Here is a 24,511-nt window from a genome sequence, read left to right as displayed (position 1 = left end):
ACTGCACTCTTTCTGGTTGAAGTGGTCCCTCACTGGGCAGGCTCCGGGTGCTTTCGCCTCGGTAAGTTGCTGATGAATCACCAAGGCATTTTTAACACTTGCAAAGAGATTCAGCATGTAAAACAAGTTGTCGTAATAATAATTCTGGAAATAATAATAAAAACAATTAATATGTGGTACATCCAAAGTTTCCAAATTCTCTTTCTATCGCTTCAGTAGTGCTACCTTGGTTTTTATTTTTAGCCCTGAGGCTGGCAGCCAATGAGGCCCAGCTGATCTACTATTTATCTTGTAACGCAAGTTTTGAGAAGACAGGTAGAATATCGTGGAAGTTTAATGTCTGACACATGGCCAAACGCGATGGCAGTCGGGATACTCTGTCGATTGCGACAGTAACCCGTCATCAACAATTCCGCCCGTTCGTTCCCACAGCATAGGAATGGCATTAGCATCTGAAGACTGAAGAAAAATGACGGCGCGACGGGGAATCGACAGACAGGCCGTCCATCCAAAAGTGGGCGGTACCTTTTCCTTCCAGTGTTAAAGGAGAAAAGTGGATGCACTACGATTGTGCTGATGAGGGTACTGAGGGCACGAAGTGGGGAATGACCCAAACCTCAACTGGAATATTCCTGGAACAGGTACATTAGCAGAGTGATCGACAAATGATGAAGGAGAAAATTTGCAGCCAGACGTAGAGGCCTCAATCTAAGGAAATAGACTTGCTCCAAGTGGCTCTGGAATTAGGCTGGACGTGAGGAGTGCCCTTTTTGTCTAAGCCAGAGCCAGGGTAAAGAACGGGGCGCGCAACAGACGATCCAGACTTCTTTTGGGTCGGTAACAGTCGGATAAGGATTGTCTGTTAGTAACAGGCTTCTGTCTTCATGAAGCACTGTGTGGCCCGAGCTGAATCATCAACAAATCGCTCTCTCATATTGTCACTGAGACTTTAGTCTTAGACTCTTAGATCGCAACAACATTCAATTGTTCTTCTCAATAATACTCAGTACATCGTGTACGTGTCCAGAGCCCACTCTAAAATCAAGTCTATTTTCCCAGTCGGCCATCCAATGTATCGACTGCAGTTGTGTACAGCGTTGATTTGTCCTCTCTGCGGCACCACCACTGCAAGTCTCCCAGTGGAGATTGGCTGCATCATTGAAGGCTGTCTGTATGCTGCCGATAAGGACAGAAAGTACTGTCCACACAGACATACATACAGTACAACGCTACAGGTTCCCGTCCCCCGTCCCCCGTCTCCCATCCATCATCCTACATACTTCAACCATTCAACTTCTCTAATTCAACTAATCATGGTGTGTGGTGAGCTTGTTGACTATCATCGCACAAGCTAATAGGAGGAGACAGTCGTCTTGGACGCTTAACCGCCCTTCATATATGTCCCCTTTACCCCATACTCAACAAGCTAATGCCCCGTCCATGTCCAAGGATGATGATGTTCTGGCCTGCTGAGTTAGACCATTGAACTATATTAAATACTCTGGATCGATAAGTCCAAAAAGGCACTGTCAATCCTGCATATCCCGCTCCACTAGTGATGGAGCAATGAGTCTGCTTCCACCCTCTTTGTCGTCCATCCTTGATTGATGGAATTCTACACAGAAAGGATCTTTCTTCCTTCCCCACCACCGGTTCCCCCCCTCCTCCCTCCTCCTCCTCCCTCTTCCTCTCCATCCCATCTCAACCTTCCAGCGCAATCAGAATTTACTCACTTTTAGGCCAGAGACAGCCACCGTCAGCCGTACTTAGGTGCAACCGATGCATGTCAACAACAATAACAATAACCATAAACCCCTCTGTAGATTCGTGGCAATTTGCGATTCAGAACCGCAGTGCTGTACACCTCTCTACCCTTGTTTACTTTCGGAACACAGAAATTAGGTAGTCTCCATCATCGCGAGATTTCCAGTCCAATCAATGAAGTTTAGCCTGCATGTAAGGACTGCTACCCACTACATAGTGTCCACCTCCTCCACCCTACAGCCTATTATACTGCATAGTAGTGCAGACGGATGCAATCCCACAGTGAATTGTCTGTCTGTCTGTCCACAGAAGTCATGGACATCAATCCCGTCGTCGACAAACACATCAGCGCATTTCACCAAAGTGAGGCTGCGAGCAGTAGAACGGGAAACATAAGCGCTACCGACTGGAGGATCACGCCTTTCCGCCAAGGGCACAGTCAACTAATGGGATCCGACTAAGGTTACTACTGTAAGTCAACGTTGTTTTCTCGTCCTTCCATCATCAAACGAGAAAGGCCCTTCGAGATTTACAACCACTGACGAATGAACATCTGATTTTCTTGTTTGGTTATGTTCTTATGCAAGTCAGCGCATTGATCTATCTTGCGGGTGCCCACCACCCCCCCTCTAATCAGTGTAGTGTAGTGTAGTTCCCGAACTTCCAATCCCTGACGCCAGACAGTCAGTCAGTAAGAGGTAGTCCCTTTCCTACCCTCCCAGTTACTAGTCATCAGCAAATTGTCTCTGCGTTGGTAGTGAGCACAACTGGCGATAATGGTGAGATGGAGAAAGGAAGTATCAGAAACTTTCCCTTTCTTTTGTTGGCGCCGTCCTCGTGGCGAAAATACTTAAAAAGGAGTTTTTGGGTCGTCGACCTTTGACAACCCGGGACGTACACTAGACTAACTTATCGAGAGGTTAGACTAGCCTTCAGCATCTCCGGCATGAGGCGTTCGGGCTGTCTCAGTCTGCGGAACCAATTAATCACAACGGGTTGGTCCATCTTGAAAGAGACGTCGAAGCCGATGCGGTAAGACTGTAAGTATGCTGAGCTAATTAGTTCAATCATTGCTGGGCCTAGCACCGGAGATTGTACTACGCACTTTGTAGTAGCCCCTAGTTACACGCTGCTCAAGGAATTGGGAACAGATTACAGTGATAGTGATAGTCTGTCGGTATTGATGGAGGGTCAGCATACCGTAGGTGGGACTGACTACTTGTGGACACGCGTGCAGTCGGCGGCCCACAAACGATTCTGAACGATTCCAGAATGTCTACCACACAAAGGATAGTTTCTCATAGAATAATTTCTGTTGGGTGAAGACTACACCACTCTTCACAAGATCAAGCATGCACACTGGTTTAATCGAGAGGAGAATTTCTTCTTCTATTGTCACACGTTCCCACACCACATACTTTTCTTTTGTAGTCCCCCAGCCATAATGTCATTAAGTTACAAGAAATGTAGACACTCCATGCATCCGACCCAACGGATTGCCCTCCGTCAAATACAAACGCTGATCCGTCCCAAGCAGTGCGAAGAGGAGTTTAGGAAAGGGGATAAGAGAACAACAAGTAGATAGCAAAGTGGAAAAAAAGGGAGAAAGGGTAAAAAGCAGAACACCCATACACCGAACAAGATCAATCAAAGCTATCGGTATGTGTACATATCATGCATGAAAACAAAAGTGTAGAGGGAGAACCTCTAGGGAATACTGAGAAAGAGATAATACAAGAATATCCCACATCAAGAGACGGGATTTTCAGTCAGGGTAGAACATTTAGGCCTTGTTCTCACCCTCGGGCTTCTGCTGCTGCTGCTCAGCCTGGGCCTTGTGCATCTTGTCGAAGAGGGTCAAGCTAGCGTTTTGGAGCTCGTCGGTCTTCTGCTTGAACTCCTCAGCAGTGGCGGTACCCTCACCGGACTGGTTCTGGGCGATGAACTCGCGGAGAGAGGCGATCTTCTCGCGGATCTGCTCGGCCTCGGCCTTGTCGAGGCGGTCCTCGAACTCCTTGAGGGCCTTCTCAGTGTCGTTCACAACGCTGTCGGCACGGTTGGCAGCCTCGATGGCGGACTTGCGCTCCTTGTCCTGAGCACCGTACTTCTCAGCATCCTCAACCATGGACTGGATCTCAGAGTCGGAGAGACCGGAGCCAGAGGCGATGGTAATGGACTGGTCCTTGCCAGTGGACTTGTCCTTGGCAGCGACGTGAACAATGGAGTCGGCGTCGATGTCGAAGGTGACCTCAATCTGAGGAACACCACGGTGGGCAGGGGGGATACCGACGAGCTGGAAGTTACCGAGGAGCTTGTTGTCCTTGACAAGCTCACGCTCACCCTGGAAGACCTTGATCTCGACAGCAGTCTGGAAATCAGCGGCAGTGGAGAAAGTCTGGGACTTCTTGGTAGGGATGGTGGTGTTGCGGTTGATCAGGCGAGTGAAGACACCACCAAGGGTCTCGATACCGAGGGACAGGGGAGTGACGTCGAGGAGAAGAACGTCAGTGACCTCACCGGCGAGGACAGCACCCTGGATGGCAGCACCAATGGCAACAGCCTCGTCAGGGTTGACGGACTTGGCGGGCTCACGGCCGAACATGGACTTGACGGACTCGGTGACCTTGGGCATACGGGTCATACCACCGACAAGGATGATGTCCTGGATCTCGCTGGACTGGAGGTTGGCATCCTTGAGAGCCTTGCGGACGGGCTCGATGGTGCGGCTGATAAGAGGGTCAACCAGAGACTCGAGCTGGGAGCGGGTCATCTTCAGGTTGATGTGCTTGGCACCGCTGGCATCAGCAGTGATGAAAGGAAGGTTGATCTCGGTCTGGAGGGAAGAGGACAGTTCGATCTTGGCCTTCTCAGCAGCCTCACGGATACGCTGAATAGCCATGCGATCACCGGAGAGATCGAGACCAGAGTCCTTCTTGAACTGCTGGACGATGTGACGGACAAGGGAGATATCGAAATCCTCACCACCGAGGTGGGTATCACCGTTGGTGGACTTAACCTCGAAGACACCCTTCTGGATCTCCAGAACGGAGATATCGAAGGTACCACCACCGAGATCGTAGACGGCGACAACACGGTCAGCCTCCTTCTCGAGGCCGTAGGCAAGGGCGGCGGCAGTAGGCTCGTTAACGACACGGAGAACGTTAAGACCAGCAATCTGACCAGCATCCTTGGTGGCCTGGCGCTGAGAGTCGTTGAAGTAGGCAGGAACAGTAACGACAGCGTTCTTAACGGGCTTGCTGAGGTAGTTCTCGGCGGTCTCCTTCATCTTGTTGAGGACGAAACCACCGATCTGGGAAGGAGAGTACTTCTGGTCGCGAGCCTGAACCCAGGCGTCACCGTTGGTGTGCTGGACGATCTTGTAGGGGACCTCCTTGATATCACGCTGGACCTCAGCATCGGTGAACTTGCGGCCGATGAGACGCTTGGTGGCGAAGAGAGTGTTCTCGGGGTTGACAACGGCCTGACGCTTGGCGGCGATACCGACCAAGCGCTCACCATCTTGGGCGAAAGCGACAACGGAAGGAGTGGTTCTGGCACCTTTGAAATGAGTCAGACGCAGGTTACTTCAGGTTGTATTGCGTTTCCAACGCCAGTCCTAAGAGTGTAGTTGGCGGCAACCGGCAAAGAAAATTCTTCACATACCTTCGGCGTTCTCAATGATCTTGGGGGTCTTGCCCTCCATGACAGCAACAGCGGAGTTGGTGGTACCTATTCAAGCACGTGAGCTTCGAGTCTTAAATTGCAAGCGTGTTCAATATTTCTCGACATACCCAAGTCAATACCGATGACCTGACCCTTCACCTTCTCCTCACCTCCCTCCGTGGAGTTCCATCTCCGGATAGAAGCACCGGGGACTCTGAAGGCAGGGGCACGAGTGAAAGCAGTGCGCGGGAGCTGCGAAGAATGAACAATGTTAGGTTTCACTGCGCATATTATGTTGAGCGAGAAGGGAAAGGAAACCTACCGCGCGAGAGATGCGAGAGGACAGCATTGTGAATGTGATTAAAGGAAAGAGATAATACAGGTATTAAGGGAAAGGGGAGTATAGAAGCACTCCAGTCGATTCAATCGATAGGAGAGGAGGATGAATAGAGGTATAAGGATATAGGTAGGATAAGGTGAGAAGGGAGAGGTAGGATGAAGAAGACAAGTTTTTTGCACTGATTCTGGGGAGGAAGAAAGTAAAAGAAGGGAGACGGCAGGCGTCGTAAAAATCGTCCCGGAGAGCTTCGGCCCGTCGTCGAACTTGGTAGAATCACAGCAACGCAGCTAATGGTCCAATGACATCTCAGATCTGCTTCTGACCGCTCTGGACCGTAGCCGGACCTGTGAGTCGAGTTCGAGAAGCTACGAGTATCAATCGTAGTTGTTAGTGGCGATTTTTTGCCTCTCCAAACATCAATAGAGACTTAGGTACAATACCTACTACGCCGATGTAGACTATTAACTACGTATTGACCTTTTCTACCAAGCTCAGTGTCGCAGAACAAAATTCAACAACTTGAGGTGCAAGTACCGCCGGCCGGCAGTACCCGTTCTCCAAGTAAGAAAGCTCCGATGAGCGGCCGCCACTAAATCAGCCTCTGCATAGTAACGATATCCATCTGTAGGTTATTCCTCGCCATTTGCACAAGCCTGGTATGTATGATTGTCGTCTGACTGGGAGTGCATTGCTCTTTCTTTGAGACACATTGCGATATTCCCTCTTTTGATGATAATTGACCGTTGGCTTTCTTTCGAGAAGACGGCATACCACTCAATGTATATTTTGAGAGGCATGCAAGGCAATATCAATGAGTCAGAGTACAGAATAACTACCGTAGTGGAAACACTTCGAGTTAGGTTATTTCGGAGACAATGATTTTTCAGAAACGTTCTCCACCCTTTCTCTATCCCCACTAGAATATTTGACTGCCTATTCCTCTATTGTAAACCAGCTGGTATCTCCCTTGTCAAAATCCTTTGGCTATGAGTAGATCCTTTGTAGACCGATTTCCACCCGAGATGAGTTTGTCATGGTGCATTTTTCTGCCCATTGTGTTGTACCGTACAGTGCAGTATGATGTCGCAGCCCAGAAAACCAAGGTCAATACCTGATGCCACACCTGGCACAATGATTTATAGGCTCTTTCAGAACACTAAGTTCGCTTGCAGTTCGAGTGTTTGGGAAAACGCTTCTCGAAAAGTGATGGTCCTACCCCGAGTGCCTAACAGATGAAATCCATATTTTACCAGTATGAATATTCATCGGCACCATACCAGGGCTACTTGAGGGCACGGAGTCCGGCTCAGTATACTATCTCCACGTTGAAGTAGAAATTTGGATACAAGTCAGTTAATTGATGCACAGCCTACCTATTGTAGACTCAATTCGTACAAGAAGAATACATATGGGAGCCGAGGTTTATACCTGAAGTGATTTTTTTTTTCAAACAGGAAGATCACGCGAGAGGTAAGGCTCTGAAAGTAAGATGCAGGCTGCCGCGTGCATAAGGCTTAGTTGAAAAGACTAACTAAGTTATCTGGTGAGACTGCTCCGAAACGGTGACAATGCTGGGTTGCCGGATCTTTAGACGAGCTGGTCGATCCAACCCCGGGTGCGTCCAGCCCTGGAGGCGGGTTCGAGGCTTCAATCGAGCAAGACTCGACCGCATTCGCCGCTGAAGTTCCCCGGATTGGGAGCGGATAAGTCTTACGTCATCCGTCCGCACCCGCCATCACCCTCCGATTTCGTTCCCAGGCGAGATGGCGAGCGAGGTGAACCGCCGCAGGTGAATAAGAGTTGAGTTGAGTTGAATGTGGTAGGTGAAGGTAGTTGTGGTGGTGATTCCGCCCCCCCCCAATCTCTTAACTCAGATCAGCTCCAGCTCCAGATCCTAATGTTCTGGGCTCAATATCCACTCTCCATCGCACCACCAACACTAGTCTTGGTTCCCAACCTTCTTCAGATCTACCAACCGTTCTTTTTCCGCCGCTACTCTCACCACACCCTCCGCATCTTCCCTCTCTGCGTTGTCCGTCATTGCCGCAACAGCGGTGTTCCTCCTCCTAGTGTAGCTGGACTTCCGACCATGCCACCTTAAGGACCAGCTTTATCTTCACCATGACAACGGATTCGCTTTCGTAAGTTGATTCTCACTCTATCCTTCCCTCAAAAGTACCAACACACACGTGTGACTAACACTTTACCGCATGGGTAGGTTTCATCCAACCGAGTCTCTAGTCCTCTCAACCAAGCGCCGCTTCTTCCCGTTCAAGATCCCAAATTTGTTTGTGCTTCGAGCTCAAAACCAATAGAGCTGAATTAAGCTGATGGCCGTACAGCCACCAACAACTTCGCAACTATATAAGCACCGCCGATCCGGATCGGATTTACGTCGTCGCCCATAAGTTCGTTTACGCCATTCATATCTCAACACAAAAGCGGGAAACAATCGGCGTAATACCTTTTGATCCAAAATGTATGGCTGCAGGTCACGGCTGGGTTGCCGTTGGAGGATCGGACAACGGCGAATGTGCCTTCATCAGGCTACCTGATTACAGCGCATGTACCCAGGGCAGTACCCCGGCTGGCCAGCCAGCCGATGTAGATAGTGCTCTTCCGATTGGGTTCGAGCCCTCAGCAAGGATCTCGTCCCCTAGGAATAATGGTGATGCGACGAGGCCAGCTCGGGACACTGGCGGGAGGCAAGTGCCGGAAATGCAGCTGCATACATTTGGAGGCAGCATTGTAAACTCGGTCACCATCCATCGCCTTCCTGGTGGTGAAAAGGATTTATCACATGAAGATGTGGCAATTCTCAGGTATCATCGGATCCGACACTTGCTCTCTCAGTGCTGTGCTGATGATTTGACAGTAACAACGATAAAACTGTCACCGTGTACGCCCTGGCCAGGTCCAAGGTTCTGAAAGTTCTCCATCATCCGGCTTGTATGAATTATGCGATCATATCTCCAGACTCGAGTCTCCTCGCCGCTGTTGGTGATGAAACTCGCGCATACTTCTATGAGATCAGCCGCGACCTTGAATCGATTGTCACAACAGAAACTGGCGACAAGCTCTGTGGATGGAATTGGGACCTTATCCGCTGCATAGAGATGGATATCGGCACGCGATTTGATGATGGTTGCTGTTTCACTATCGCCTTCTCCCAGTTTAGCCGGCTGTGTGCAATCGGTTCCCAGTCTGGGGTTATTACCATCTTCGATGTGAGAACAGTTCGAGATATCACGCATGAGCCGCACGGCAAAAACACGATCATCTGCCATTTCAATTCATCTACATCTTGCTGCAACGGTGGCGCTGTGCGCTGCATAGCATTTGCGCCAGAGCCCTGGGATCTTCTAGTCTGGCTTGAAGATAAGGGTCGGGCTGGTGTAGCAGATGTACGCCAGGCCTTCGTTCGTCGTCAGATTATTCAACTAGACATGAATGAGCCCGGGACTGAGGAGGTTTTTACAGAACCAATCATCGATGATTCTGATTCTGAATTTGAGGTTGATGGAGCGCAACGCGAGATGTTAGATTCAGTCGAGGGATTCCCAAACGACCAAGGAGAAGGTTTCGAGAACCCGTTACTGAGTGAGACTTTTTTGCAGAACCTCACAGAAAGAGAAAGGCTGATCGTAGAACATCTGAACACAGCGCGATGGACATCCAGGCCTGGTGATGGACGAACAGAACGACGAGCTAGAGCTTATCCTCACCCACCCACTGGGCCTCGTCAACAGGTTCAAGGTTCCACAGATGGTGCCAATCGAGCCTCTCGTCCTACGTCACCTCTGCGCCCCGGCGAAACGCTTGGCGATTTGTTGCGAGAGGAATACTCTGCCCGAGCAGAGGCACACGAGCGCAGGCAAAGTGCAAGACGCTCTGCCACGAATATACCAACGTATAATCATACCGAGACCAGTAATCGTTCACTAGAGACGGGTCCGTCGAATATGGATCCGCAGCCCAGCATTACACTCAGCTGGACTGCATCCCCGTCAGAGCTGTACTCTGCCATTTCAGGAGACCCTTCACATATCGCAGATCCAAGCTCGCGCGATCCCGATAGTTCTGGTAGCGATATCGGCTCTGTCAATCGGCCTGGTGGGACGATAGCCCGCCCATCTGCACATTTTGACTATTCATCCACTGCAGAATTATTATCCCGATATCGAGCCCATGACCATTCCAGCTCAGGGCGTAGCCGGCCTGAGAGGCAGAACGGTGTAGTCGATGCTCGCCATGATCCATCACGTCTCTCAACGACCGACTTTAGAGCAAGTGTTGCTGCAGAGCGGCTTCGACGGCAGCGACACAATTTGAACGAAGCACGCAATCGAAGCAATCAACAAGACAGGCGGTACCTCGACCAGCTGGTGGCATCTGAACAAAATCGTCATCCCCGGTGGGTTCGCAATGTTTTGAATGGGCTTCCGGATCGAAGCACGGGGCTCAGACATCGAGACCAAGAACCCGGCGGTACGGCCGGCATCGGCTGGGGTGCAGATGGCAGAACATTGTAGGTGCTATGTTTCATGAAAAATGTGATTCGACTAACTCGGACAGGTACATTGCAACCGTGGATGGCATTTTCGAGTTTCTAGTCAACATGACCGATCGGAAAACGTTCCCTGTTATCAATTACAGGTAAACGAGGAGGTTGTGTCTTTCCAAGCCGCCATCGGGCTATTGGTTTCACCATAGTATCCTATCTCACATAGCGTGTGGGAAGCAACACAACTGTGCTTGGGACTCATGCTATTTAAGATGCACTTTTGCCCCCTGGCTGCTTTGACTTCCGAGCCTCCCAATCATACTTCGTGAAATTTCTAATGGTGAGAAACAGAATGGCTTAGGAATAACTCTGACAGCAGGATTCAAGATTGGCAGGCATATACTTTCCCCCCCCTTGTCTTTACTCTCAATGCCTCCTTTACCTCGTCTGTGCTTCCATGCGCTCCAGCTGCGTCTTGGTCCCAGGAACGTCAATTCTGTATTATTGAGCCCACGTATTGCCTTGCATCTGTTTTTGGTGGTGCTCTGGATACCACTTATGGCAACTTTCCATGTATAAAGGATGATGATAATTTTGCATTTGGACAGGATTTGAAGTTGTATGCAAAATGTTGTCCAATTTAATGCCCCACTCGTAGTTAAACCAGATGGTTGGGGATGTATGCATTATACAGACGTTAGTCTCTTGATTCCTAGCCCCTAAGCAAACTACTGGGAGAGATCATTGGTCTTGATCATATACAACCGTACACCGTTCCTCTGTCTGCGTAGATCGGACAAGGTGAGGAGTGGGCGGAAGGGGCCCAGTCCGGTCAGTCCAGTCCGCCCAGTCCCCACACGACGTCAGACCCGAACGGAGCTGGTTGGGCTTGTCCAAACTCCAAACTTCCACTCAATTTCCTGCCGCCGCCGCCGCCGCCGCCAAACACCCGCCAGTGAATAATGAATGATTTCATTAATAGCCTTCATCTCAAATCACAATCCACGTGTTCTGCTTCCGCTCCTGTGAATGCTCGCTTGACTGGCTGGCGTTTCCTAGGCCGCACGATTCGATAATTTGTGTTTTGGTGCTTCACCCATTGGCCTCTTCGCATACACAGCGCCCCCACAAACACTCTTCCGGCGCCTGGTGTCCAGTTCGCTGCCGGAGCAGGTTTGACCTAGACTTCTCATTCTTGCTATAGTTATCATGGCTGCAGCTGCAAGCTTATCTGATGCTCTGGCTCAACTGAGTCTGAGCTCAAAAGAGCTAAGCGGATCGGCTTTCGATGCCCGCGTGGCCGACGAGGAAAATGGCATCTACAGAGAGGCCAAACCGCGACAGAGGAATCATCAGAATGCCGTCGATCTTAAGGAAGAATTGGAACAACAGTTCCTGAATCCATCGGCCCGTTTTGGCTCGGAATGGCTGAATCGCCTCCAAAGGTCTGTCTGATAATTCTGTTTATTCATCTGCACGTCCCATTTTCCTAGGTTTGCCCGAGAGATGTAGCAGACCTGAACATTTCCCCAAACTCTCTCCAGCTTATGTGTCGCTTTGGATGGCTGGTATTGGCACTGACGTCTTGCAGGAGGTGGGATGTTTCCACGGACTATGGAGATTTGTTCGACATTGCGGGAACTCAATCACGAACCGTCGTTCGATTCGATCGTGATGGCCTCGAAGGCCGTGTTACTGGCTACCATGAGGTCACTATTCCTGCTACCAGTGCGAATGCAAAGAACTCGACGTCCCTCCTACGTCGACCCGCTGGCCGTGCGGATTTTGTCAGAGGTGCAGCAGGGTTCTTTCCATTTGCTCCAGGCGGGCTCGAGGGCGTCGAGGCGATTGCTGAGATGGAATCGGATCCTCAAGTTGCAGAGTATTCCAGATCCAGTGGCAAGCAGTCCGGACTGGACCGAATCATCAGTTTTGGTACCGAGGGCGGTCTCTTAGAGGTTGCCCCTGGGTTTTCTCGTGGAATGAAATTTGATGAAGCAAAGTCCAAGGAAGCTGCCCAAGGAGATGAAGAGGTGGAACATGCTTTGCAGCAAGAAGAGACCGAGCTTCGCGTCGAGCAGGATGAAACGGCTTCCGATGCTGGGGGCGTCAAAATCGACGATGAGGCTGAGCTAAGTGACGAGGAGGATATTGACTCATTGCTACCAGTTGAATTTCCAGCATTGGAACCCCACGCTCCACTTCTTGCAGGTGTCCAACAAAGGAAGAGCGGAAGGGAATGGGCTCATGTTGTTGATGTCAACAAAGATATCCCGAACTTCCGTGAGCTCGTGCCAGATATGGCCCGTGAGTGGCCTTTCGAATTAGACACCTTCCAGAAAGAGGCTGTCTACCATCTGGAGAACGGTGACTCTGTTTTTGTTGCTGCACACACTTCGGCTGGCAAGACAGTCGTGGCCGAATATGCTATTGCCTTGGCCTCCAAACACATGACCAAAGCCATCTACACTTCGCCCATCAAAGCTCTGAGTAATCAGAAGTTCAGAGATTTCAGGACCACCTTCGATGATGTAGGTATCCTGACGGGCGATGTCCAGATAAATCCTGAAGCAAGCTGTCTTATCATGACTACCGAGATTCTACGGAGTATGCTTTACCGCGGAGCGGATCTTATCAGGGATGTGGAGTTCGTGATTTTTGACGAAGTCCATTATGTCAATGACCTTGAGAGAGGTGTCGTTTGGGAAGAAGTCATTATCATGCTCCCGGAGCACGTTACCCTGATCTTGCTGTCTGCTACCGTTCCTAACACTTATGAATTTGCATCCTGGGTCGGTCGCACAAAGAAGAAAGACATCTACGTCATTTCCACCCCTAAGAGACCAGTTCCTCTTGAACACTATCTCTGGGCAGGGAAAGGGATGTATAAAGTTGTCGATTCCAACAAGCGTTTCCTTGAAAATGGCTGGAAGGAAGCAGATGAAATCATTTCTGGCAGGGATAAGATCAAAGCCCAGAAGGCAGCTGAGGCCCAAGCCCAGTCACAGGCAAGCCGTGGCGCGCCGCAGGGTAGAGGGCGCGGACAGGCTCCTGGCAGAGGTGGTGCTCGAGGCAACTCGCAGCGCGGAGGCGCCCCTCGTGGTAGAGGACAACCAGCTAACAGGGGAACCGGAAACATTGCCCGCACAGGACGTGGTGGTGGAAGGACTACAGCTGCGCAGGACAAGACTATCTGGGTGCAACTCGTTCAGCATCTGCGGAAGGAGAATCTGCTCCCTGGTTGCATCTTCGTCTTCTCGAAGAAGCGATGCGAACAGAATGCTGATTCGCTATCTAATCAAGACTTTACGACCGCTGCTGAAAAGAGCTTGATTCACATGTTCATTGAAAAGTCTCTTACCAGACTCAAACCAGAAGACCGGACCCTCCCGCAAATTCTCAGACTTCGAGACTTGCTCAGCCGGGGTATTGCCGTACATCACGGCGGTCTCCTACCCATCATGAAGGAGATAGTTGAGATTCTTTTTGCCAAGTCACTGGTCAAAGTACTTTTTGCCACGGAGACATTTGCTATGGGCCTGAATTTACCTACTCGTACAGTAGTCTTTTCCGGCTTCCGCAAGCATGATGGTAAAGGTTTTCGGGATCTTCTCCCCGGAGAGTACACTCAGATGGCCGGACGTGCTGGTAGAAGAGGTCTTGACACAGTCGGCTATGTGATCATCGTGAACCCTGGAAGAGATGAGGCACCGCCAGCTGGAGCTCTGAGACGGATGATCTTGGGCGATCCGACTAAGCTACGATCTCAATTCAGGCTCACGTATAACATGATATTGAATCTTTTGCGTGTAGAAGCTCTGAAGATTGAAGAGATGATCAAGCGAAGCTTCAGTGAGAATGCCACCCAGGCCCTTCTTCCGGAGCATGAGAAGCAGGTCCAGCTCTCCGAGGCCAGCCTAGCGAAGATCAAACGCGAACCTTGCGACATCTGTGACATCGACCTCGCGGCCTGTCATGACGCAGCCATCGAGTATGAGAAGCTGACTAGTGAACTTCATGTGGGATTGCTTTCCTCGCCAGTCGGAAAGCGCTTGTTTATGCCGAAGCGGCTGATTGTGTACAGAAAGGCAAGTGCAGAGACTCATTCCCACATCTTCAACGGGACTGACCGAATTTAAAGGATGGATTCCGTACGGCGGGTATCATTGTTCGGGAGGGCATCGGAGGAGGCGCTACGCCCACCATACAGGTTCTGGAGATCGGAAGAATCGGCAGCAGGCGTCATCCCAGCGACATTCTTCCATTCCTTCCTGAGTTCCGGCATCGGTTCCAGTCTTTACCCACCCGTGCCGCAGATATGACCCTTAAGACCTCTAAGATACCATTGACGGATCTTGAATGTATTACAAACACAATGATCAAGTTGGGTGGCCCGATATGGTACCTGAACATCAAAAAAGGTTCGCGCTCTTGATCCATTCTCGCAAAATCAGACTAACATCACAACTTACCAGAGGCAATGAAGTTCGCGGACAAGGAGCTTGTGAAGTTTTGTGCTTCGTGGACACAACCAGCCTGGGATGAAATGGACTGGACCAGAATTAAGGAGCTGCAGGTCAGGGACATACTAGAAAAGCGTCAGCAACAAGCGGCGATCGCCCAGTCATGCCGATGCCTGCAGTGTCCAAACTTCTTGAAACACGTAAGGGCCTTCTCTAATTCAGAATGTACAGCAATATACTGACACTCAACAGTTCGAAATGCAACACGATGAGTGGCAGGTCAAGGAGAATATCTCGCAGTTGAAGCAGCTCATGTCCGACCAGAACCTCGCGCTGCTCCCTGATTACGAGCAACGCATCCAGGTTCTGAAGGATCTAGGCTTCGTAGATGAGCAGGCGCGAGTGCAGCTCAAAGGCAAGGTAGCATGTGAGGTAAGTTGCCCAAGACATTCATGGCCGTCGTTTAGGCATAGTGCTAACAAGGATCTCAGATCCACTCATCGGATGAGCTGGTCTTGACAGAGCTGATTCTTGAGAATGTCCTGGCGGAATACGAACCCGAAGAAATTGTCGCGCTACTGTCTGCTTTCGTTTTCCAGGAAAAGACTGAGAATGTTCCCACATTGACACCGCGTCTTGAGAAAGGGAAGGAGGCGATTGTTAAGATCTCAGACAGGGTCAACGACATTCAGATCCAGCACCAGGTCATTCAGACCAGTGAGGACAGCAATGACTTTGCTAGTCAGCCGCGGTTTGGGCTATCAGAAGTTGTCTACGAATGGGCGAAGGGCATGTCGTTCAACCGCATCACCGATCTCACTGACGTGATGGAAGGCACTATTGTGCGGACTATCACTCGTCTGGATGAGACCTGTCGGGAGGTGAAGAATGCAGCCAAACTGGTGGGAGACCCCAACCTCTATGCCAAGATGCAACAGGCACAGGAATTGATCAAGCGAGATGTTATCTTTGCCGCGTCTCTGTACATGTGAGATGTAACAGAGGAAGGGAGAACCACGTGCCCGTGGAGACGGCAATTGTCTATTTTTCAAACCCATGATGTTTGAGATTGCGGTTCAATGATTTATTAGGAATGAAATGAGTGAGCAAATCACTAGAGTAATTAAGATCTTCTCGGTAAATCAAACCAGGACAGGAATTCCCAATCAATTCCAGTTCTCTTTTCGAACCATTAAATACTCCAGACCCAGCCAAGGGAAGGGGTTTTTTTTCTTCTTTTTTACTTTTTACAGTTTCGATCTCTGCCCCAAGAATCAGGAGCAAAATTCTCTTACCGCGCGTGGCGGCGAGGCCTCTGATTAGCTGCCATAGGCGCGGGGCGGGCACCGCTTATTGAAAAACCACGAGAGAAAACCAAACCAAACCCAACAAACCCAAAGAGCACTTTTGCAATCTGCACACTTACTATCATTACTCCCCCGCTATTTTATCCTCCCTTCCCCCCCCCTCTCTTCTCTCCTCTCCCCCTTCATCCCGTGGCTCAGCACTACGTAACGGGTCCTTTCTTTCTTTTTCGAGCTTTATAACTATAACCCGGGGGCCGTCACTGGTGCGAGATGGATGTTGCAGCTTTGAGAGACCGCATACAGTCTACCCTCGACGCCAATGCGGATATCAGACGCCAAGCTGAGTTGGACTTGAAATATGTATGTGTGGCATAGCATCGCAGGCTTGAAGGTGGTTTATACTTATTCAGTATTGTCCAGGCCGAGACACAACCGGGCTTCATAAATGCGCTTCTGGATATTTTGCAGGGGGAACAAAATAATGCCGTCCAACTGTCGGGTAGGTAGTACCTGGACATTCTGCTGCCTGAAAGATCACCTACCGCTGTTTCCCATCGGGATCCTAGGCGCTAAGTTCATCGACTAACAAGTAGACCTCTATTCATAGCCGGTGTTTACCTGAAGAACCGAATCACTCGCGGCTGGTCTGTTGTCGAAGAAAGCCCTTTGCGCGCACCGATCCCGGAGGAGGAAAAACCGAGTTTTCGAGAGCGACTGATCCCGGCATTGGCGTCCACCCCACCGAATGTCAGAGCACAGCTTGTTCCCCTCCTCCAGAAGATTCTTCAGCATGACTTCCCCGAGCAGTGGCCGGGCTTCCTGGAAATCACCCTTCAACTCTTGGGAACCAACGATGCGAACTCGGTCTACGCTGGACTGCAGTGCTTGCTGGCGATCTGCCGCGTGTACAGGTTCAAGGCGGGAGAGAAGCGGGAAGAATTCGACAAGATCGTTGAACACACGTTCCCTCAGCTGCTGAATATCGGATCGAAGTTGGTTGATGAGGAAAGTCTGGAAGCTGCGGAAATGCTCCGGATTGTTGTCAAGTCATACAAGCATGCTATCTACGTGGGTCAACCGGAGCGGAACACCAGTCGCATCACGGTAGCTAACATCTGCGACGAATCTAGTTCGAACTTTCGCCGTCCCTTCAAACGCAGCAGGCTACGGTGGATTGGTGCACGCTCTTCTTGCGCATCATTGCCAAGCAGCCTCCGGCTAATGCTATGATGGAGTCCAAGGAAGAAAGAGAGTTGAACCACTGGTGGAAGTGCAAGAAGTGGTCGTACGCCAATCTGAACCGTCTTTTCATCAGGTACGTAACGTGCATAGCACAGCTCTGGAAACGGGACTCTCGCCTGACCTCGCTGTCTAGATACGGAAACCCCACAACAATGACGAAGTCGAGCACTCCCGATTATACCCAATATGCCAAGAACTTTATTGCCAACTTCGCCCCCGAGATTCTCAAGGGATACTTGCAGGAGATTGACAAGTGGGTGTCCAAGGGTCAGTGGCTCAGCAACCCGGCGCTCGCCTACACTCTGGTTTTCTTGGAGGAATGTGTCAAGCCGAAGGCGATGTGGGACCACCTCAAGCCCCATATGGACAACTTGGTTGCTCATTTCATCTTCCCGATTTTGTGCCAGTCCGATGAAGACATCGAGCTATTCCAGGAGGATCCTTCGGAATACCTCCACCGGAAGTTGAATTACTACGAAGAGGTTTCGGCGCCTGATGTCGCCGCCACCAATTTCTTGGTTGCTTTGACAAAGAACCGCAAGAAGCAGACTTTCGCCATTCTCACATTTGTGAACGGCGTCGTTAGCAAGTATGAGTCTGCTCCGGAAGATCAGAAGTCGCCTCGGGAGAAGGAAGGTGCTCTGCGGATGATCGGTTCTTTGGCCTCTGTCATCCTGGGCAAGAAGAGCCCTATCGCTGGTGAGGTCGAATACTTCTTTGTCCGTCACGTTTTCCCAGAATTCCGCAGCCCTCATGGCTTCCTCAGAGCTCGTGCATGTGATACTCTGGAGAAGTTCGAACAGCTTGACTTCCAGGACCCGAACAACCTTATGATCATCTACAGAAACATCCTAGAGTCCATGACGGACCCTGAGTTGCCTGTCAGGGTTGAGGCTGCGCTCGCTTTGCAGCCCCTTATTCGTCACGACATCATTCGGACTTCGATGCAGCAAAATATCCCCCAGATCATGCAGCAGCTTCTCAAGCTCGCCAACGAGGTCGATGTGGATGCTCTCGCCAACGTCATGGAGGATTTCGTCGAGGTCTTCTCTGCCGAGCTTACTCCGTTCGCTGTGGCACTCAGCGAGCAGCTTCGCGACACCTACATGCGTATTGTGGGAGAGCTTCTGGAACGTAATGCCACCAAGGGTGACGAGGACGCTTACGGCGACTTCCTGGATGACAAGAGTATCACGGCTCTTGGTGTCCTGCAGACGATTGGCACTTTGATTCTCACTCTCGAGAGCACTCCGGATGTGCTGCTTCACCTCGAGACCATCCTCATGCCTGTCATCAGCATCACTCTTGAGAACAAGCTATATGACTTGTACAACGAAGTTTTTGAGATCATTGATAGCTGCACATTCGCTTCCAAGTCGATTTCTCCCACCATGTGGCAGGCCTTTGAGCTCATCCACAAGACCTTCAAGGCCGGAGCTGAGCTTTATCTTGAGGACATGCTCCCTGCTCTCGACAACTATATCGCCTACGGCTCTCAAATGCTGGTCCAGAACCCCGCTTACCTGGCGGCCGTTGTGGGTATGGTTCAGGATATCTTCCACGATGAGAAAGTGGGCGGTGTTGACCGGATTTGCGGCTGCAAGCTCGCCGAGACTTTGATGCTCAACCTGCGTGGCTTTATTGATCAGTACATCCCTGTCTTTATCGAGCTCGCGATGCGTGTCATTGACGCCGGCGAGGCGCGCACCAAGTCGTACCGCATTCACTTGATGGAGATGGTCATTAACGCCATCTACTACAACCCTGTTCTCAGCTTACAGGTGCTGGAAGCCAATGGCTGGACGAACAAGTTCTTCAGCACATGGTTCTCTAACATCGACAATTTCAGACGGGTGCATGACAAGAAGCTGTCGATCGCAGCAATCAGCTCCCTATTGACCCTGAAGGCTGGCGATGTCCCGACCAGCGTTCAACAAGGTTGGCCTAGACTTCTCCAAGGAGTGACCCGACTCTTCCAAACCCTGCCTGCTGCTATCAAGAGTAAGTCTACAACAGAATGATGGCGCGAGATCAAGTACGCTAATACCCATTTAGACCGTGAAGATGCCACCAAGGAGTCCGATTTCACATATGATGACGAAGATGACGTCGATGACGAGGAGAACGACTGGGATGGAGAGGTTGAGTGGACTGAGCGGGATGAAGCCGAAGGCGTTCTGGAAGATGACGTTGCCGACGAGACCACTGCTTACCTCGATTTCTTGAACAAGGAGGTGAGTCCAGGAGACTTGAGTCTTTTGTCGTCTTAATATCTCGATGGGGATACTAATCACATCGGTAGGCTCAAAAGTTCGGCTCATTTGCCGATGATGACGATGATGAGCTGGACGAAGGAAGCTTGCTGGAGACTCCTCTTGACAAGGTTGAGCCTTACGGCATGTTCAAGCATGTGTTCTTGAGTATGTAGCCCCTTGGTGTCACGCTGTACTATTGACTAACTTCACAACACAGGCCTTCAACAAGAACAGCCGCAACTCTACGACAACCTCACAAAGATCCTGAGCCCGGAGGAGCAGCAGGTGCTTCAAGCCGTTTTCCACGAAGCCGATGCGAAGGCGTTGGCTGCGGCAAATGCCGAAGCTGCAGGCGCCCAGGCTAATGGAAACTGATTCATACTGCAATCCACTCCGGGGACTGACGAAATGAACCAGTCGGTCCTTCTGGATTCCTAAGGCAATGACATGACTCGAAAAAAAAAACAAACTTATGCAAAAGAAAAGTGCCATCCCAGGTTGGAGGACTGTTTTGACAAGCCATCTATGTTTCTTCCGGGCCACTTCGACACCCAATACAGTCGAACGGCCTCAGCTGGATACGCCACCACGCCATATATGCCTCTTCTGATTGTGTTTTGATTCTCCTTTCCTTTGTTGCCTAGATCATATCCCTTTCCATCCCCTGCGTGCTCAAGGTTACAATGACCTGTATTTGATTTGCTCTGGTTCTCCTAAAAGTCCCCTTATTCATCGGTCTTGACCTCAGTGATGACTCAAAGCTCCGATGTCCGATTCCCCCAGATGAATCCTTGTCAATTGACTTATGATTACGTCGGTCACGACCTCAAAATGCATTCTTATATCCAGTCTCCATCTTTGGAGGACAACAGCAGTCAAACAGAGCCCAAAAGATAATAGAAACCAGCGAAGATGCTGATTTTGGCATCGCCTAATTCTCTATATTTGTTCTGATACAGAAAGTGCGTGGTCTATGGCGAATATCGAAACCCTTCTTTAGACCATATCTGTCCATTTGGAATGAGATTTGGCATTTACTACGATCTACGAGTACTTGTTCGCACAGCTCCTGATCACGTGCCTAAGACAAACATAGCAAATCCCCACCCACTCGCCTATGACATCACTACTAATTTTCCAGCAGCAACAGTAACTACTCGTAAGTATAGTCAAGGTACAGCAAAACCACGCTCGCCGGTGAAGCCAGCTATCAACAAACAGGAGCTAGGAGTACAGTACTCCTGTCCACTAACCACTATAGCCAATTTGAAACCTCCTCACCAAGCCCACTAGATCACATTACTGGGAGGGTGGAAACTCACTGAATACACCCCTTCCCCCACTGCAAACATCAGAGAGGTGAAGAGCCCGCCAAAAACGTCATGATGATGCCGGCTGAGAAAAACCGGCCACCCACCTTTTCCCGTCCCCCTCGACGATATCATAGTCAGTAAATCCCTTAGCTTAGCTAGCATAAGCATACGGGCAGTACTTAAGAACTTTCCACCACCCAATTCGCAACCCCGACCTGACCTGCAACAAACACCCCGACTCTCTGAAAGAATCCAATCCAATCCAGTCCACCACCAAGGTTCGTCTCATCTCCATCTCACAGAATCGACGAATCATGAAGAACCCCTTCTCAACTAACAATTCCCCGCAATGCTCAGAAACCCAAACTCTCCTCTCCTACGTCCCCCAAAAATCCAACCATCATCAAAAATGTCTGCCCCCAACTCCGGCCGCCAATCCCCTCCTCCCGAATCCCAGACCGGCGCGCAGCAGCAATCGCCCCCGTCCCAGGGCCAGACCGGCCAGACCTACGAGACCCGCCCCGGCCAGGCCGCCCAGGAGCAGTCCGAGAACACCAAGTCGTCGCTGAGCAGCAACCCCAAGCATCCCTTGGAGGATATCGAGTCTGCCAAGTTCAGCAAGGGCAGCTGAATTGGTTGAGATCTATGTTCCGTGACGAAACAATCTCTTTTTTTAGTTTAATGATTTGAAGCGAGAAATGAAATGAAGACTTTCATCATCTGAGATTAACTTTTCATGGGTTGTAGTTTTTGATTGTAGTAACTGTTTATCTGGTGTAGTTGGGTTTGTTCCTACGTGGTTTTGAGTGGTCTGTTAGAGTGAGATATGGAGACATCTTTAAATAAAAGTAGATTAGAATAAGCAATAAATGTAAACATAACATGCGGGCTGTTGCACTTGTTTTGAGTATTCGCATACGAAGTAAGGCTGATATCCCACGTACTGGGCGGAACGGACAGTAGCTTCAAGATTAAACCACCATAATTCAATTAGATGTAGACTATACACACAATCGCTTGTTCCAGACAACTAACTAGCTAAGACGCGCGCCGAGATAATATTATGAACATCGAGAACGTGCAAATTCAAGCATGTGAATGAACAGGTCGTCATTAGGCGTACAAAACAGAAAAGAAGGGGTTAGACCTCGTAAGGTCTCCCACTTGCAAGTTCAAGGGGTTTTCAGATTCATGCCTTCTGGTCGGCAGAGGGGGCAGTGCCAGAGGACTGAGCCGCAGCAGTAGCAGGGGCGGCACCCACACCCTCGGCGCCAGCGCCAGCGGTAGGGGCGGCACTGACGTTCTGCTCGTCACCCTCGCTCTTGCCGCTCTTCAAGTCTGCCAGTCTGCGAGCCTCGTTGTGGATGTCGCGGACCTGCTTGTCGGTCTGGGAATAGAACTCGCGGAGCTTGCGGCCGGAGGGGGTCTCGAGAGCCTTCTCGAAATAGCTGTGGAGACCGCGCCAGCCAGAGCTCGCCTTCTCGGTGATCTTGTAGTTCTCGTCCAGACCCTTGGCCTTGTCGGTCGCGTTGTACTTCTTGTCGAAGTTGGCCAGGGCGTTGGTGAAGCGGGAGGTGAAGCCGTGCTTCTGGTCCAGAGCGATAGCCTTCTGGATGGCGTTGTCACTCAGCACGTATCCCTGGGCCAGATACTCGGCGACGATGCGGGAGCGAGGCTTGTCCTCCTGCTCGAGGTCATGGTCGTGCTCGTCCTTGGCCTCGGAGGCGCTGGCAGCGTGGTCACCGGCGATATCATCGAGAGAGTGGGCGGCCTTGACGTGAACGACCGAGGTACCCAATTGGGTGTGGTCAAGGAGCAGAGCGGTCTTTGCGGCACTAGATGACGGGTTAGTTATGTCATGAGAGGGGGTGGGGGGAAGAGCAGCTAAGCTAAGGGATGGTGCAATTTGAGCCATGGGCGGGATGGGGGAGCAGGTGCGGGGCAAGGCTTACGCTTCCTTCTCGAAGGTCACAGTGGCCGACTTCTGGGCACCTTCTTCACCAGACACAGGGGTAACAGAAATAGAAGTGATCTTTCCACTGCAATGTTGTCAGCTGCATGTCTAGACAAGACATGCAAGGGCCTGGAATGCCTGCGTCACTGACCAGAAGCTAAAGAAGTCTTGGACCTCCTTATCCGTAGTAGCGGGGGCGATGCCCTCGACGTGAACAGTAGAGCGCTCAGACATGATGGGTGTGATTGAAGTAGAGGTACGTAGAATTGAGAGAGTATCTGTCGGGTATAATCTCGGTTGAGTGATACGAGTAAATCAGAGTCAGTGTAGTGTTGATGGGAACTGGAAAGGAGAGAGGAGGAGCTGGTGGTTGGTATTTATTTGGGGGGAAGAGCGGGCGGCACTACGCCACAAATGACGTCGCGCGAGGGGCAGCAGCAGGCAGCGACCCCGCACAGCCACGCTGGACCCACATGTGAAACCATCTTTCTCTCCTATCTCTCCTATTTCTCCTATATATAGCTAGCTACTATTATACGTACACACATTCATAATGACTGATTTCAGGACTGTGATAGTAACTACTGTTAGACGTGGAAGAGGGTTGATAAATACAAGTACCTAACTGATAACTGATTATCCTTGGGATCCCCTCAAGCAGGTTCTCTTTCCACCAGAAGAATCTTTGAATCGATAGGTACACTATGCGATTCGGAACGTGGGAGAGAAACTATTCCGTGCCCAATTCGTCCTAGCTTGGCAATGAGACCGTAAGTACTGTACATCTGACCACTCAGAGGTAAAGAGACAACTTCACTATACAACACTCATGTTACACTATTCCTTATGATGCGGAGGCTTGTGGGCGAGGATATAGTGCGATGGAGCGCAATCGGCATGTAGTCTTTGTTTGAGACTTGACTGAGAGGGCTACTACTTTGAATGACCGTTACGAAGGAAGTAAGGACATGATAAATACGAGTGTGTGACATTCCAGGTTAAATGGACTCTGGAAGCTAACGACGGACTTTGGCTGGACCAGACGTGTCTTTGTCGACAAGGATTATGTGGGGACTCTCGTACGTGAGAATGCCGAATTGAAAAGAAAGATCGACGTCTTTACAGCAGCAGCAGCTCCTGCGCGACACGATAGTAGATCAATTACTGCATTCCTCGATAGTCCTAATCGAGGAGGCTTGGACGAGGTGGTGGCTACAGACACCGCATTCGGTGAATGGGATCAAGCAGCAGAAGATGCTCGGACGTCTTCTGCCTTGGATCTGGGTACACGGTCGACTTTTGATGAACTTATATTCATGACATGGAAACTCACGATTGGGGCGGTAGGAGAGCCATCTTTCCTAGCTGTGAAGCAGGGGGCGGGACGCAGACCTTGCAACGACCTCAGAGAATGTTTAGCAGCGTTGGAAGATATGCAGAATTTCTGGCCGCTCAAGGCATACCGGGCGATTGATGCTCTCCGGCAGATTGCGTATCGGTAGTCAGTAGTCTGGGCCCTCCCTGCCTATGCATCTGAGCCATGCCTTATAGGTGGGTCGTCAAATGTCATTATCCGAAGCATTGAGGGGCTTATTCTATGATTGTAGGACTTCCCTGGAAGGAAGTTGCTATTTTTTCATGGAGATGCTCTCTTATGATGCTCTATTCTAATTGCATTAGAGCCTATAGAACTAATTTCTACATTC

The 24,511-nt window shown here is 50.4% G+C and overlaps 7 protein-coding genes across 7 annotated transcripts; 5 read left to right on the top strand and 2 right to left on the bottom strand.

Moving 5' to 3' along the window:
- Positions 1–1,010: 1,010 nt before the first annotated feature.
- On the top strand, positions 1,011–1,641 carry BO66DRAFT_152469 (uncharacterized protein). Its single transcript, XM_025642160.1, has 2 exons — positions 1,011–1,316; positions 1,369–1,641. The coding sequence occupies exons 1-2, from the start codon at positions 1,071–1,073 to the stop codon at positions 1,471–1,473; spliced, it is 351 nt and encodes a 116-aa protein (XP_025501320.1). The 5' UTR covers positions 1,011–1,070; the 3' UTR covers positions 1,474–1,641.
- A 1,475-nt stretch (positions 1,642–3,116) lies between these two features.
- On the bottom strand, positions 3,117–5,941 carry BO66DRAFT_393723 (Hsp70 family protein). Its single transcript, XM_025647825.1, has 4 exons — positions 5,750–5,941; positions 5,556–5,679; positions 5,428–5,493; positions 3,117–5,322 (listed from the first exon to the last, which is right to left on the bottom strand). Exons 1-4 carry the CDS (start codon positions 5,774–5,776, stop codon positions 3,548–3,550), a joined length of 1,992 nt encoding a protein of 663 aa, XP_025501319.1. The 5' UTR covers positions 5,777–5,941; the 3' UTR covers positions 3,117–3,547.
- A 1,904-nt stretch (positions 5,942–7,845) lies between these two features.
- On the top strand, positions 7,846–10,685 carry BO66DRAFT_393721 (uncharacterized protein). The gene is made up of 5 exons (XM_025647824.1): positions 7,846–7,908; positions 7,986–8,054; positions 8,110–8,589; positions 8,643–10,295; positions 10,343–10,685. Exons 1-5 carry the CDS (start codon positions 7,889–7,891, stop codon positions 10,425–10,427), a joined length of 2,307 nt encoding a protein of 768 aa, XP_025501318.1. The 5' UTR covers positions 7,846–7,888; the 3' UTR covers positions 10,428–10,685.
- A 530-nt stretch (positions 10,686–11,215) lies between these two features.
- On the top strand, positions 11,216–15,841 carry BO66DRAFT_422095 (SKI complex RNA helicase subunit SKI2). Its single transcript, XM_025650021.1, has 6 exons — positions 11,216–11,716; positions 11,863–14,359; positions 14,413–14,692; positions 14,747–14,934; positions 14,987–15,166; positions 15,226–15,841. The coding sequence occupies exons 1-6, from the start codon at positions 11,481–11,483 to the stop codon at positions 15,724–15,726; spliced, it is 3,882 nt and encodes a 1,293-aa protein (XP_025501317.1). The 5' UTR covers positions 11,216–11,480; the 3' UTR covers positions 15,727–15,841.
- A 470-nt stretch (positions 15,842–16,311) lies between these two features.
- Positions 16,312–19,913, top strand: BO66DRAFT_328906 (putative nonsense-mediated mRNA decay protein (Nmd5); the record flags this gene model as incomplete). Its single annotated transcript, XM_025644005.1, has 8 exons — positions 16,312–16,401; positions 16,462–16,540; positions 16,649–17,109; positions 17,172–17,356; positions 17,417–19,284; positions 19,339–19,517; positions 19,586–19,703; positions 19,756–19,913. The coding sequence occupies 8 exons, from the start codon at positions 16,312–16,314 to the stop codon at positions 19,911–19,913; spliced, it is 3,138 nt and encodes a 1,045-aa protein (XP_025501316.1).
- Positions 19,914–21,260: 1,347 nt separating this feature from the next.
- BO66DRAFT_440956 (uncharacterized protein) lies at positions 21,261–21,553 on the top strand (the record flags this gene model as incomplete). Its single annotated transcript, XM_025651294.1, has 2 exons — positions 21,261–21,463; positions 21,544–21,553. 2 exons carry the CDS (start codon positions 21,261–21,263, stop codon positions 21,551–21,553), a joined length of 213 nt encoding a protein of 70 aa, XP_025501315.1.
- A 487-nt stretch (positions 21,554–22,040) lies between these two features.
- vip1 (putative actin cytoskeleton protein (VIP1)) lies at positions 22,041–23,080 on the bottom strand (the record flags this gene model as incomplete). Its single annotated transcript, XM_025650020.1, has 3 exons — positions 22,957–23,080; positions 22,804–22,890; positions 22,041–22,686 (listed from the first exon to the last, which is right to left on the bottom strand). The coding sequence occupies exons 1-3, from the start codon at positions 23,037–23,039 to the stop codon at positions 22,041–22,043; spliced, it is 816 nt and encodes a 271-aa protein (XP_025501314.1). The 5' UTR covers positions 23,040–23,080.
- Positions 23,081–24,511: the final 1,431 nt, after the last annotated feature.

Source organism: Aspergillus aculeatinus, assembly GCF_003184765.1.
Source record: "Aspergillus aculeatinus CBS 121060 unplaced genomic scaffold BO66scaffold_41, whole genome shotgun sequence".
NCBI classification, from domain to species: Eukaryota; Fungi; Ascomycota; class Eurotiomycetes; order Eurotiales; family Aspergillaceae; genus Aspergillus; species Aspergillus aculeatinus.
This window is presented reverse-complemented; position numbering and strand designations above follow the sequence as displayed.

What these genes read in the sequence shown, in the direction of transcription:
- BO66DRAFT_152469 (XM_025642160.1), top strand. Translation starts at nt 1,071, where the DNA reads ATGTATCGACTGCAGTTGTGTACAGCGTTGATTTGTCCTCTCTGCGGC. An exon ending in CTCTAATTCAACTAATCATG is followed by an intron (nt 1,317 to 1,368) that starts GTGTGTGGTGAG and finishes AGGAGGAGACAG; the next exon opens with TCGTCTTGGACGCTTAACCG.
- BO66DRAFT_422095 (XM_025650021.1), top strand. Translation starts at nt 11,481, where the DNA reads ATGGCTGCAGCTGCAAGCTTATCTGATGCTCTGGCTCAACTGAGTCTG. An exon ending in GTACCTGAACATCAAAAAAG is followed by an intron (nt 14,693 to 14,746) that starts GTTCGCGCTCTT and finishes ACAACTTACCAG; the next exon opens with AGGCAATGAAGTTCGCGGAC. An exon ending in AAGGCAAGGTAGCATGTGAG is followed by an intron (nt 15,167 to 15,225) that starts GTAAGTTGCCCA and finishes CAAGGATCTCAG; the next exon opens with ATCCACTCATCGGATGAGCT.
- BO66DRAFT_393723 (XM_025647825.1), bottom strand. Translation starts at nt 5,776, where the DNA reads ATGCTGTCCTCTCGCATCTCTCGCGCG. An exon ending in CCTCTCGCATCTCTCGCGCG is followed by an intron (nt 5,680 to 5,749) that starts GTAGGTTTCCTT and finishes CATTCTTCGCAG; the next exon opens with CTCCCGCGCACTGCTTTCAC. An exon ending in GATCATTGAGAACGCCGAAG is followed by an intron (nt 5,323 to 5,427) that starts GTATGTGAAGAA and finishes CTCATTTCAAAG; the next exon opens with GTGCCAGAACCACTCCTTCC.
- BO66DRAFT_393721 (XM_025647824.1), top strand. Translation starts at nt 7,889, where the DNA reads ATGACAACGGATTCGCTTTC. An exon ending in GAAGATGTGGCAATTCTCAG is followed by an intron (nt 8,590 to 8,642) that starts GTATCATCGGAT and finishes ATGATTTGACAG; the next exon opens with TAACAACGATAAAACTGTCA. An exon ending in GGTGCAGATGGCAGAACATT is followed by an intron (nt 10,296 to 10,342) that starts GTAGGTGCTATG and finishes TAACTCGGACAG; the next exon opens with GTACATTGCAACCGTGGATG.